The 13,544-nt window shown below is 35.6% G+C and overlaps 3 protein-coding genes across 3 annotated transcripts; 2 read left to right on the top strand and 1 right to left on the bottom strand.

Moving 5' to 3' along the window:
* Positions 1 to 536: 536 nt before the first annotated feature.
* Positions 537 to 2,586, bottom strand: LOC141717887 (protein PLASTID MOVEMENT IMPAIRED 2-like). The gene is made up of 2 exons (XM_074520117.1): positions 2,456 to 2,586; positions 537 to 2,362 (listed from the first exon to the last, which is right to left on the bottom strand). Exons 1-2 carry the CDS (start codon positions 2,576 to 2,578, stop codon positions 608 to 610), a joined length of 1,878 nt encoding a protein of 625 aa, XP_074376218.1. The 5' UTR covers positions 2,579 to 2,586; the 3' UTR covers positions 537 to 607.
* Positions 2,587 to 8,242: 5,656 nt separating this feature from the next.
* On the top strand, positions 8,243 to 8,793 carry LOC141717886 (non-specific lipid-transfer protein 2). The gene has a single exon (XM_074520116.1). It carries the CDS (start codon positions 8,310 to 8,312, stop codon positions 8,607 to 8,609), a length of 300 nt encoding a protein of 99 aa, XP_074376217.1. The 5' UTR covers positions 8,243 to 8,309; the 3' UTR covers positions 8,610 to 8,793.
* A 1,574-nt stretch (positions 8,794 to 10,367) lies between these two features.
* LOC141716695 (putative glutamine amidotransferase GAT1_2.1) lies at positions 10,368 to 12,776 on the top strand. The gene is made up of 4 exons (XM_074518890.1): positions 10,368 to 10,533; positions 10,631 to 11,361; positions 11,933 to 12,139; positions 12,255 to 12,776. Exons 1-4 carry the CDS (start codon positions 10,449 to 10,451, stop codon positions 12,504 to 12,506), a joined length of 1,275 nt encoding a protein of 424 aa, XP_074374991.1. The 5' UTR covers positions 10,368 to 10,448; the 3' UTR covers positions 12,507 to 12,776.
* The last annotated feature ends 768 nt before the right edge of the window (positions 12,777 to 13,544 follow it).

Here is a 13,544-nt window from a genome sequence, read left to right as displayed (position 1 = left end):
GATGTTAAGAAACAACGGCAAGAAATCAACACACATTGACTTTTTTCAAGAAAACATGCAAGCTGCAATGGAAGGTCCAGGTGCGGGTGCAGGCATTGGGTGCGGCGTGGGAGTTGGGCTAGGGTTAGTAGGTGGTATTGGGTCAGATGGTAGTTGGCCTTGGAGTCATGTTAAGTTGGTTTTTGGAGTTGGGATGGGCTGTGGTGTGGGTGTTGGGTTTGGGTTTGGACAAGGTTATGGTGTGGGCTCTGCTTGGGATACTTTGAAATGTAGTGTGTTTAAGCCCAAAACTCCTCATGCTAAGAAGCGGCTTCTTGTTCAAATATGACTCAATTAGTCATTTCAGGTTGTTTCTTTTTATTCCCATTTTTGTTTTATTTATTTTATCTCAATTTCTTTATATTGTCAATTAAAATGTTGTATTCCAGTATATGTTGTTGACTTGTTGAGCTACGTCACAGGCTCTGTAAATGTAAAACAAAAAAATAACTGGGAATTGAATTTTTTTGAATGTTAAGCATGTCGTGGACACAGAATCTTAAACCCTTCTTTATTCAAAATATTCGTGTTTGAAAGTATACAACACCTGTACTTGTATTTGGGCAGTTTAGTGACTTCTTTCAGTGTTGTTGCTGCTCAAGAACTTGGCTAAAGTTGGGACTCCCTTTCTCTTTCTGTCAACTGAAGTTGAATTTGATTTGGATAAATGCCTGTTTGCTGGAGAAGCAGAGTTCCGAACCCTTGTTCGTCTTGACGGTGTCAAGATGTCATTTTTGTTCACGCTTTTCCTTGATGGCATCTCAAGCTGCATTTTCTTAGGTTCTGTGAACTTGTCAGATTTTCTTCCTGAAATTCTTACCTCATTCTCCGATAATCTAGTCAAGATCGGCTCTTCTGCTTCATGTACTATACGTTCTTCCATCCTCAGCTCTCTATGAGCTATCTCAGTTTTCATCAGTATCTCCTTCTCGCTTGCCTTCAGTGCCTCTATCCAAGCTTGAGCTGCCGCTACCTTTTTATCTGCAATTTCTGCGGCTCCTGCTGCCTGCCCTTTCAAGTACTCGTACTCAAATGTTGAGATTGTTATCGTGGAGCTATGTCGAGAAGCTGAGGCTCTTGATCGCATTGAATTCTCAACTATAGCTTTTAAATTCTCAAGAGCTAGAGCTTCTGAAGACTTGACTGAGCCTAGCTCTTGGATTGCAGCTTCCAGTCTTGACTCCACTAAGTCTATGTCAGACTCAATTTTAGGAACTTCAGCTTTCATTTTTGCAGTGTCTTCACTTATAAGCTCCTGTTCTCTCTTGGCTGCCTCTGCTTCAGTTTTTAATTGGTCAAGAGCAACTTCTAGACTTGATGATATAGAGTTGGCCTCCTCTACAGCTGCACATACAGCTTCCAGTTTCAATTTTGCCCTCAAGAGCTTTGAATTAAGAGTTTGAACAGTTAAGTCTGCCTTCTCTTCTGTTTTCTTTAGTCGAGCAATTTCTTCAGAAAGATGTTTCACTTCATCTTTAATGATATCCATGGAAGCTGTGAACTGAAAACCTTCTTCATTGATAAGAGCTAGTTCTTTCTTTGCAGCTTCCAGTTCTTCCAGTACTACTCGTAAAAAAGATGGAGATCCCGGTTCTTCTTCCTCTGCATTATTTGAATTGTCTGTTTTCTTAGTATCCTTTGACATAACTAATGCTAGTTCATTCTTTAGTGTATTGACATCATAAGTCGTATCAGCTAATGTCTTTTCATGCTCTTCAGTACTGTCGGTTTCTTCAAAGAGATCATTTAGATCACTCACTTTTTTTCTAGTTTCTTCTAGTACCGATGAATGCTGCCTAGCTTCCTCTTTTCGCTTAACTTCAATTTCCTTGTACTCTTTATTGGCCTCAATCCTTGCCAGCTCAACTAGCACATGCTCTTCGTTAAGTTCGTCGATTTCTTTCCTCAATACTTCCACTGAGCCTGAATACGACTTAATTTTCGAACTTGATGCTTCATTTTCCTTTTCTGCATTCGTCTTTTGATCTAATACAAGTGCCATATCAGCCTTGAGCTTTCTGAGTTCCTGTTTAATGTAATCCAGTTCTTTGATTATTTCTGCATACCGGTCATCCTCTCTTTTACTGCATCTCTGGTCTGGTTCAAGTTCTTTTGACTTCGTTTGCTTCTCTAGTTCTTCAATCTTTTTAACTCTTGAATTTGATTCCTCGATTCTGGAAGCCAAATGTTTAACAGTCTTCTTAGCATCACAAAGCTCTGATTCTGTCTTGGCTCTAGCTGCTTCCGCATCCCTTGTGTTATCCCTGAATTGGCTTGTGTTTCTCCATGTTGAATGTAGCTCCCTTTTTGCTGGAGATGGCTTCTGAATTTATAACATCGAAAACATAATTAGGCTATAAGAAAGTTGATGAACTGTTCAAGCAAAAACAAATGGAACAGAAGTTTTAAGTAATACCTTTGATATATCCTTCAAGTTTGTTCTTTTAGGGGAATAGCTATCAGACATTCTCTCCATATAAAAATTCAGCGATGATTTTATTGACGCGATTGTCTCCCCATTATCATACTTACCATCCATTTCGAAATTCCAGCACTTGAAGAATCTTTAAGCTGAAAGAAAACAACAACAATCAGAGTTCATTTCTGGAGGATAAGTAAATACTACATAGACTAAGGTTGCAAGACAGAGTTAAAATAGAAACAGAAACAGAAAAAAGAAAACCTGTTGTTACAGAATGCGAATATGGGTATTGAATCCTCCGCAAGCTTCACACCGAGGTTGTTTCTACTACACGAACCTTGTTCAGGGTTGCGGGGCTTGAACAATGAGTTGCAGAGAGAGTAGGAGAGCTTGAACTGCTGGTGTTAGGATATTACTTGGTTTCTGAACCTAACGGTCCATATAATTAGTAGGCACCAGCCATTCGTCTTTTGTTCTATATTACAGAAATTACAGTTTACATATATATATATATACAGACATGCAGACACATAGATTGGAGCAATTTGAAGGCCTTTTGTTAGTTTGTGTTGGCCAGAAGAACTGGTCTGCAAAATGTTAACATAACGACAAGTGCACGTAGCTTTCAAGATTTTAAGTATGATACATCCTAGTGCTATTAAACTAGAGGGAGTTGGAAAAGATGGCAAACTTAGGAAGGTGTCTGATAAATCAATGTTACTATAAACATAAAAAATACTACATATCTGCATATATTCATATACATAATCTACTGCCGAATTCAGCATTCGGTTTCCTAGACATTTTAGTGGAGGAGAAATTATTTAGAAGAAGCTATAGAAGATTCAGCCCGTGACAAAAAATAGAATATTGTGTGACGAGGAATAGAAATGAAATTTGGTAGTATCGTACTGTGGTCTCTGATCAATTGTATGATGAGCTGGGGGTGCAGTTGGCTCCTACCGACGTGTTTTAATACCCGAAAAAACGTATCTTTTTATCCCTATACTGGGATGAAATCGCTTCACAGAAAAAAACTGATATAAATCAAGCCGTGCAAATATAAATATATATATATATATATTCACTCTTTCAGAAACAAAAACAAATATTTAATAGGAGAAGTTATATTTTTTTTTAATTTATTGTGACACTCGAACTATGCAACGTAATTTCTTTTCCATCATGGGTTTCTGAGTAGCTCTGAAGCACCTTGCTATTTCTTACAAAATTTATATAAAGATACTAAATTTTTGAACATTGGACCCGTGGCCTTTGAGAAATGGAGACAAGGAAATTAAAAGAATATTTGGCAGGACTAGGAAGATGATAAAGACATGTTTGGTAGTATAAGTTTGCAATAGGTAGATGGGAACGACGATGCATCCAAATTTTACACACACATCAAAGGGTACATCTGTTGCCAAGTTGTTGTATCCTATGCCATTCAACACGCCCAACATCAACTTCCCGTCCCGTTTTAATTTTATGTCTGATTTTTAGAAGAAAACAATCCACATTCGAGCATTTCGATTCATTCTTTTTTTTTCTATGACTAATTACACACCGAGTACTATTAGTCGAATTCTTGACCTGAGGAACAAGAGCTCAACGACCATATCAATCATTTGTTGTATACAAATTTATATCTTATGATTATGCTGAAAATGAGAACAAGAAGTGAATGGGCATTTTGTGATTAATACTTGTCTCTGTTTGATCTTTATTTCTCTTCTCCTGCATTTTGCCCCGTGTTTTTTTCGAACAGACGAACAGAATGGAGTGCTGAGCTGCTTTGAGGATTTTCAGCTGGTGCAAATAGGAGTTCAAATTTCCAAAATTGATGTTTAACTTACTAAGCAGACAAACAATATTCCTGCCACAAAAATTGAACCGAAAAACAAAAATATTAAAAAATCACATCACTAAAAACAGCGCCAATTAAAAACCGAACTGAATAAAAACCGACCTAAGGGGGGCAATAAAAATAAAAGTGGTAACTCATAGTGAGTTTGTTTAAATTTTGTACAAGTTTATGTTGTACTAGAATTTCGCTGCAACAATAAAAGTAAGTTAATTTTGCTACAAGTAAAAGTCGTTGCTATTTATATAATGGTACTGAAGCAATGATACTGAAAGAAGACGAAAATATATTTAAAAACAGACAATAATATTGGTTAATCAAGCAATATTGTGATGTTGATGATTAGTTTTTGTAATTGACGAAAGAGACATGCATGTGATCACTAAATTTAAACTAATTAAGCTAAATGAAGAGAAATAAGTAGAATTAGTCATCACCAAGACAATAGTAACAACCATGTACTTGGACATTTGAAAACTCAGAATTCTATGGGCATAACATAAATACCACAAGTACATAGAGGCATCAGGTTTTGGATTCTTGTAAAAGTTAATTTGAGCACAAAGAAAAGTTACGGTTAGGAAGCCAAGCCATTATTAATACCCGACATCACATATCATTCTAGACTCTTGCTATATAAAGAGCTCTCTGTCTGAATGAGAACATCCTATCGGTGACACATTATTAATATTCTTTGCTCCTGTTGTTTATAATTGTAAGGTTAAGAACAGAGGAAAATGGAATGTCGTGTTGCCGCAATGAGTGTCATCACCCTGGTTATGCTTCTGACTTCCACAATTTTTACGGATGTTGATGCGGGAGTGGTGTGCACTATCACGGAGCTAGCTCCATGCACCGGAGATTTCGCCTCCCCGCAGGCGCCATCGTCTGCTTGTTGCGTAAAGGTGAAAAGCCAGCAGACTTGCTTTTGTCAGTACGCGGAGGACCCTGTTTCAACAGTGAGTGGCTTTTGTTGTTCTCCGGAATTCAAAAAAATTGCTACTGCCTGTGATGTGCCATTGCCTCAATGTTTAGATTCCTGCCGACATTAAGTTAATTCATACATATAATTTTACGGTATGTTTACGTAATTTATGTACAATTGTAATTATGTTTATGTACCTGGAACTTCTAGTTCTGTTATGTTGTAAGAATTTGAAGGGTGTTAGGATGGATTTTCCGGCAAAATATACCAATTTCCTGCCGGAATTGTTATCTGATTCCCAATTTCCGATTGTGTATGTTAAATTTGTTAATGTGAAGTATAAAAAGATGTTGAGAACATGCAAGGTTGGTCGACCATTAATTATGATGATTCATTAAAGTGAGAGTAGATAGGACCAGGGACCGCATTCTTCTTATATTAGATTGTGTTCAGACTTCAGACTACTTGTGAATCCATTTTTATGTTCCTAGTTTTTAGTTTATTTTCAGTGTTTTCCTTTTTCATTGCAGTAAGAAATTAGTTCAGATAATTAGTCGTAAAATTTTAGAGGAAAAATTTTACTACAAGGAAAATATCACTAGATATCAATTTTTTACCGTTTTTTGTCAAATGTCAACTAATATTTTTATTGGTGATATTTATTTTAGACATCGATTAGAAACGGATATCTTTTAGTTCATTAGACATCAATTTCTATATGAATCAGATAATTTGTAATCAGTTTTTCAAATTAAATGTTAAATCATTTATTTTATTATAAAAAATGGTAGACCTTACTTGAAAATGAAATTGTGAAAGAAACTACATGATCTCGAGAGTATATTTACAACTGTTTTATCCGTTATCATGTGACAATTTTAAGACGGTGTCTAGAATTTGGGTTTTTAATAAATGTTGACATGTTATGGTGCAAAAGGTGTTCACAAGTGCTTAAACATGACCAACAGAGGACCAGTGGTTAAGCTGAAACTTCGAATGCTATCACTATCTGTCATACTCTCTCGTCAACTTGATTGCTCTTTTTTCTTTTGTTTCAAGGGGTACAAAGGTTAAAGATATCAACTTGTACATACAGACGGAAATAAAGCGGTATATGTTTCCTGAGAAATGACTAATTCATGCTTAATTAAAGTCAAATGTATTTCACAATCTAGTGAATAAGAGGATATATGCTAATCCCCCATAACTTACCAAACTAGATCTAGCAAATTATATTTTTAACCGCGACCTAGCAAATTATATTTTCATCCCCAATATTACGACCTACATTAAACGATTGAATCAACGTGAGAAGCACAAGTTGGAAAGCACCAACAGGGAAAACAACCAAAACCTTCAACAGAACAATGCCATATTGCATATGTTATTCACATGAAGAACAACTCTTCTGCATTTTTAAAAGAGTGCAAACTAATTGTTTCTCGCGCTTCTCGTATAAAAAATGTTTTTGTTAAAGAGTAATAGAATATAAGATTCTGTTCGGTTCTTTCTCTGCAACTTTAAAATTTTAGATTATTGAATACTTAACATAGTATCAGAGATCGGTTAAGGGAGAGCTCGGGTTCGAGTCCTCCCACCTGTTAAAAACTATAAGATTCAGAGCTTCCTCTGTAACCTTAAGGTTGTAGATGCACCAGTTACTTAACAGTTTTCACGTAAAATTATGCCCGAAACCACACAAAATTGTTATCCTATTATATAACTATTAATAAGACAAAATTGTTATCCTACTATATGATCGTCAATAGAACAAAATTGTTATCCTACTATATAATCATCAATAGTGTGACAATTTAAATCATTCATGGATAAATAGAAATACTTCTGTCCGATTGATTGTGTTATCGATATTATAATTTGTAGTCAATGTGGTAATACGTCATTTTTTGAAATAAATATCCTACTATATATGTTCATCAATAAGATTTTTTGTTAAAAAGTACTTATCATATTAACCAACACCTACTCTAAAACTGGAATTCATTTCCTCGTACTGCATTGTTTTGGAACGCCAGTTTGTACACGTTACTCTGAATAAACTAAAGTTTGTTAAATATTACTAGAAACAAAAAAAAATGAAAACTTGCACACCCAGTTTCTGGCCTTCTGTTCTCTAAACTACACTCCAGAATCAGCTATAAATTCTCACAGCTTTCAGTCAATTGAGCAGGTACATCTAGCAATATTTGTAAAAATAGTCACTGATAAGTTTACGTCCGAAGAAATGGCAATCAAGTCGAGGGGGATGATGAACGGAATTCTTATTGCAGTTATTGCAGTGGCCGTGATAGTAGATCAAGCGGATGTAGCAATGGCTATGGAATGCAATATAGCCGTACTCAACCCATGTCTTCCGGTGATACAAAACCCACAGCTAATGCCAACAGCTGAGTGTTGCGCTGATGCTGTTACGCAACAACCATGCTTCTGCGTCTATCTTGGCGATCCTAGATACAGGGCCCTTATGAATTCTCCTGGTGCTAAAAAGGTTCTTGCTGTTTGTGGGCTTCAGCCTCCCGTTTGTAGTTGATTCACAAATATTATGATTTACTATAAAATAAATATTAATGTCTGGTTTTCTGGAGGTACTTGTTTTCTTTCTTTTGCTGTGTGTATCTTTTTTTTTTTCATCCTAAAAAAAAAGTTGGTTAAAGATAAGAATTCACGAGCCCATTTGCATGTAACATTTGTGCAATGGCCCAAATTTGATTTAATTGCCCAGGATCAGGAAGCCCCTTGGTAATAATTTAAGCATGCACTGTTCCATAGGCAAGCTTGACCCGTTGTGTGGTGGGTTGGTCAATCTGTGTACGTTTTTTCTGAGAAATCCAAGGCAAGATATGACCTGCAACGCTTACGATCAATTGACTTGATGTCCACCCAATTTTTGTTTTTTATCATCACGGACTACCAACCATTGCACTACCGACTACCATTTTCTACTAATTATTTTCGGCTATAAATTATAGGCTACACAACTCAAGCCTCACAACACAACATATTTTCTCCTCTTTTATTCACTCCCCAAATCATTCATAATGAAGCAAGTAGGATTTAACATGAAAGGTGTTGCAGTATTGACAGTAGCGATACTGGTGGTGATAATGGTGGCAGAAGTGCAGGTGACGAAAGCTGCGACATGCTCTGCAGTACAGCTATCACCGTGCCTTGCCGCGATCACGAAATCGCAACCACCATCTGCTGCATGCTGCAACAAGCTAAAGGAGCAGAAGCCCTGCCTCTGTGGTTACCTAAAAGACCCTAATCTAAAGAACTATGTTAACTCTCCTGGTGCCAGAAAGACTGCCAGTTCTTGCGGTGTTGCCATCAAGTGTTGAACTTAATTCTGCTCTGTAATCTGTACTAAAAATAACTGTGCTCCTGTTACTTCTGCCATGCACTTTGTTCCCAATTTCTATCATGTAATCAACAAGCTAGCTACAGCTTTTATGCAATGTTATTTTAAAATCTGGTAAGTTAATTATTAGTATGAAATAAATCTAAGTGTGGTGATTTTACTAATTAGCTGTATGCTCTCCAAAAAACTAAAGATATTTTATTTAGGAATATCGGATTAAACGGGGGCGAATCCGATGAAACTATGTGTACAAATTGAATATTTCTTTCTAGATGATTTTTGTAACAATTTTTAAAAATTTAAGATTTTTATAACTTAAAAGATATCACTAGTAAATGAGTTATCTCAGTGAGATAAAGACGTGTTTAAATCTAGAAACCCAACTTAAAGTAGGACATGTACGATTCATAGCATTGCGGCCCTCCCGTAATATCACACATGAAGCAAGATGCAATACACAATTTGTGTAACTTGATTCTTTTTACTCCCTTCTTTCTCATGAGCTTGGGAAAGTTTGATTCTACTCTAACAATAAACATGACAGTGGGAGTATTATTATTTTGGAGATAGTTATTGTCCATTCTGTGGGGATCTTTGTTCTTGCTGGTTCGTGCTTTATAAGAAAAAGACTTGTTCGTAGTGTTTGTGTGATAATGTATGTTTTAAGTCATTTAATTCTACTTTTGTAAAGCCGATGTAGTAGTGTGATCCGGGTCGGAGGTGTGATGCAGTTATCACACTTTTTTTATATCAACATTTGGAATGGATACATGCATTATTAACGATTGTTTGTTATTTCTTTGATAATTTGTACCTGACTTGGTTAAAATTATAGTATTTCTTTATCTATTATTTCTGAATAAAAACTGTTTTCTATTAGGGGTGAACGGAATCCGACCGATCCGCAAAATTCGAATCAACCCAATCATTTTTGGAGTCGAATAATCCAACCCATTCCATATTGAAAATTAAAAGGGTGATTTAAAAAAAAAACCAAGTTAAATTTCCAGGAAAATAGTTTGAATTTTTTATAAATCAAGTATATTGGGTTAGGTTCTTTTCACCTCAAACCGCGACCGATCCAATCAATATTTACTTGTGGTCATAAAATTGATTGATACCGTCTTTTTTAAAATATAAATTAAAATTTCCATTAAGAGGGTGTCCGTCGAGAACTATTTTTGCAAAAAAAAAAGTATGCAGTTGAACACTTACAAAACATTACTAGTACTTTTACTGCAAGATAAAATTTTGCTTTTTGAAATATAAAAGAACGTAAGAATTTGATAATACATTAGGTTAAATTTAATAAAATAATCAGAATTTACCTGTGAAAAGTTTTAAAGAAAATATATAATGGCGTGTCTACATTTCTGCTTTTAATTCTGCGTTGTTGTTTCTGTTTATATGAAAAATCGTAATGCATATATCTTACAGGTTGCCAGATCAGGTTGGAAGACCAGTCTTATACTTGTGCTGTCTTATGCAGCTTTATCCACGTGTCAACATACCTCTAAGTTAGTAAGTAACGTGGCAATATATCAATACATGATTTCAGTTTCTTGTATTATTATGATTATTACATACATTATCAACAAATTTAAACTGTGAAATTATTACTTTGGCTTTGAATGCATTTGGAGAATATTTACAGAATCGTATATACTCTTTTAATTTATTTGATCAAGAATTTGTTTTTTTCTGAAAAAAGATTTTTATTCTAAAAATATTAACAAGAATAGAAAAGATTAAGGGGCAATGAAAACGGATTCAATAATATAATCTAATCTCTAGAGAAGCAAATTTCTAATTTTAATTAATGGCTGACCTCTCTGTAATTCTGCCTCGTGTACTCATCGTCTCTAGACGAAGCCTTCGCAAGAACAAGTTTGTAGACTTTGTAGGTACGTCATTTTCATCGTACCTTATTTTGTATTAATTTTATTAATCTCTCTTTTATTTCTGTTACATGTTTAATTGATTTAAAATTATTATGATTAGGAGAATATCATCTTGATCTTATTGTTGGTTATGGTGCTGTACCTGTTATAGTACCCCGTGTAACTGGGGTGCACATGTTGTTAGATAGCTTTGAGCCCATTCATGGGGTTCTTTTATGTGAAGGTGAAGACATTGATCCTTCTCATTATGAAGCTGAAGCTTCTGGATTATCATTTGATGAATTAGAAGAGATTAGGAGATTGCATGCAAGTGATACAGCTATTGACAAAGAAAAAGATGCTATTGAATTAAGTCTTGCCAAACTTTGTCTCGAAAGAAACATACCTTTCTTAGGAATTTGTAGGGGGTCTCAGGTTTTGAATGTGGCTTGTGGGGGCACTCTTTATCAGGACATTGAGAAAGAATTGTCAAGAAATTGTCCCGAATGTCGGAGAGTGGTGCATATTGATTATGAGAATTATGATGGGCATAGACATGTTGTTAGGGTGGTGGAAAATACTCCTTTGAGTGAGTGGTTTTGTGCTTCTTTGGATGGGGAGAAGATGGAGATTTCGGTTAATAGTTATCATCATCAGGGAGTTAAGAAGTTGGCTCAGCGGTTTGTGCCGATGGCATTTGCACCTGATGGATTGGTTGAAGGGTTTTATGATCCTGATGCTTATAATCCCAAAGAGGGGAAGTTTATTATGGGGTTACAATTCCATCCGGAACGAATGAGAAAACCAGATTCTGATGAATTTGATTATCCAGGTTGCCCTGCTGCTTACAAGGTATTACAGTTCTCTTCCTTCGTGTCAAATACTATTTGCTGGTTTAGGCATCGAGAAGAAAAATTTATATGCTTTAGTCTCATTCGATCTGTTATTTTCATATCTTTTATCAAATGAAATTTAACATTCTTTCTAATTATCATGGAATGAGTTGATTGGTTGCTTATCATTATCTTAAGCATTGACATATTTGTTTGAGATCAAAGTTAAAATGAAGTTTATGTTGGACTCTACTATGTAGGACTTAATAAGTACTCTATAGGTAAGATTTTACTTGTCCAGTTGTTTCCTTCACTTTACATATTTTATGGTTATTAAGAGGCACTTAGAGACAATATTTTTGTAACTTCTATTTTTAGTTAAAATCTAGAATTAAATTTTCATCCAAAGAGATTTTTTTTTTCAAGTATTAAATGCAAGTATCACTTATTATAGACCTTAAAAATTGAATTTTTATGTACATAGAAAAGAAAAGGTTAAATGGACTACTCAATAGTAACCAGGGGAGTATGATTTTACAAAAAAAGGCTGAGTTTGTTTATAATGTTAAATCACCGTGGAATTTATGCAGGAGTTTGTGAAAGCAGTAGTTGCTTACCAGAAAAAGCTTAACAGCTCAACAAGTTTGCTGAAACCTCTCAAACTTGACCAAGAAATGGAGAAAAAGAGAAAAGTTATCTTAAAGAGTTTTTCACTAGCTCGAATTCTATATGATAGAGGAAGTGAGAGGAATTTTTCAAAAGAATCTGAACTTGAAGCGGGAGCAGATTTCCTGGAGGTATCTTCAAGCATCTGGATAGTGGATACGTTGATGACCAGATGTTTCTTATAATAAGCTCTATAATCCAATATTTATGCTGAAATTCTGAACTGGTTAAGTTTATTATCTGCAGTCAAACACAGCTTTGAGTTTGCAACAAGAAAATAGGCTGATGCAGATGGGTGCAACCGTGAGAAATTCTTCATCATACTACCATAAAATGAAGTTGACTGCAGACAGAGAAAGGTTAGCAAAGAGCGTGATAGAGAAAATGTCGGTTGAAAAAGTATCCGATCTCATGTCATTTTATCACATGATGGGGCAGATATGTTCAGATGTATTAGAAAGAAAGCTGCATGACATGGTTAATGATCTTGCTTCGTGATTCACATGTACTAAAGGTTGTAACTGATGCCAAGTAAGAATTTACATGGATGCTATATTTTTTGTGGAAACGTTATGTATGTGTCCGTGGTACCTTTCTGTTCTTAAATTATGTGATGAAAAAAAGTTTCTGTTTTGGTGCTCCATTTATTATGTTTTGTTTGCTAAAATTTCTGTTGCATACTTGGACCTATCCCCGGATCCTGCTAATGTTGGAGCCGTGTGCGATGTGCATTGTGCATCGACTAGGACCTTTAGTTTGTGCTACATTTGGTCCTTGATCAAAGGATCATCTGGATCTGGACTTGTACAGTAACTTATCAGACGGATGAGCAACCTGATAGGAAATATAGAACTGTAAGAACATGTCTTAGTTTTTCCTCTGGTACAAAAATTTCTCAAGGATAAATTACTTAAGAATTGTTATCAGTCACCATGTGTAACAGGTATGCACTCAGCACTCTGTATCTAGTCTTGGACCTTTAAATTGTTTAGTACTGCAGAATTCACAAACTTTTCATATGGACATCTCAGTGTTAGAATAATATAAGATCCTGGAAATGGCTAATCTCTAACACTTTAAGGTTTTAGAGTAACTGGTTCTTCTACGTGGTATCAGAGCTCACGCTGGCAGATGACTCAAGTTCGATCCCTGCCACCCCCAACATCACAATTTATGAGGAACACGAAAGACAAATTTATGCCTTAAAGATAGGGGCCCGTGATCCTCTCTTCGACCCATAAATGAGATCCTCTCTTCGACCCATAAATGGGCTTTCGAGTGAGGGGAGTGTTAGAATAATATGAGATCATGGAAAAGACCATTCCCAAACATCTTAAGGTTTTAGAGTAACTTGTTCCACTGGAAACGTTATGTATGTCATATGAATTGTTTAGATTCATATTTTTTTCGGGGAAACGTTATGTATGTCAGTGGCAAAAGAAGTTTCTGTTTCGGTGCTCCTATTATTATGTTTTGTTTGCTAAAATTTGTGTTGCATACTTGGACCTATCCACGGACCCTGCCAATGTTTCACCA

This window comes from Apium graveolens, chromosome 4, assembly GCF_009905375.1.
Source record: "Apium graveolens cultivar Ventura chromosome 4, ASM990537v1, whole genome shotgun sequence".
Lineage (NCBI taxonomy): Eukaryota > Viridiplantae > Streptophyta > Magnoliopsida > Apiales > Apiaceae > Apium > Apium graveolens.
Note: the sequence above shows the minus strand (reverse complement) of the source record. Positions and strands in the feature narration are given on the sequence as shown.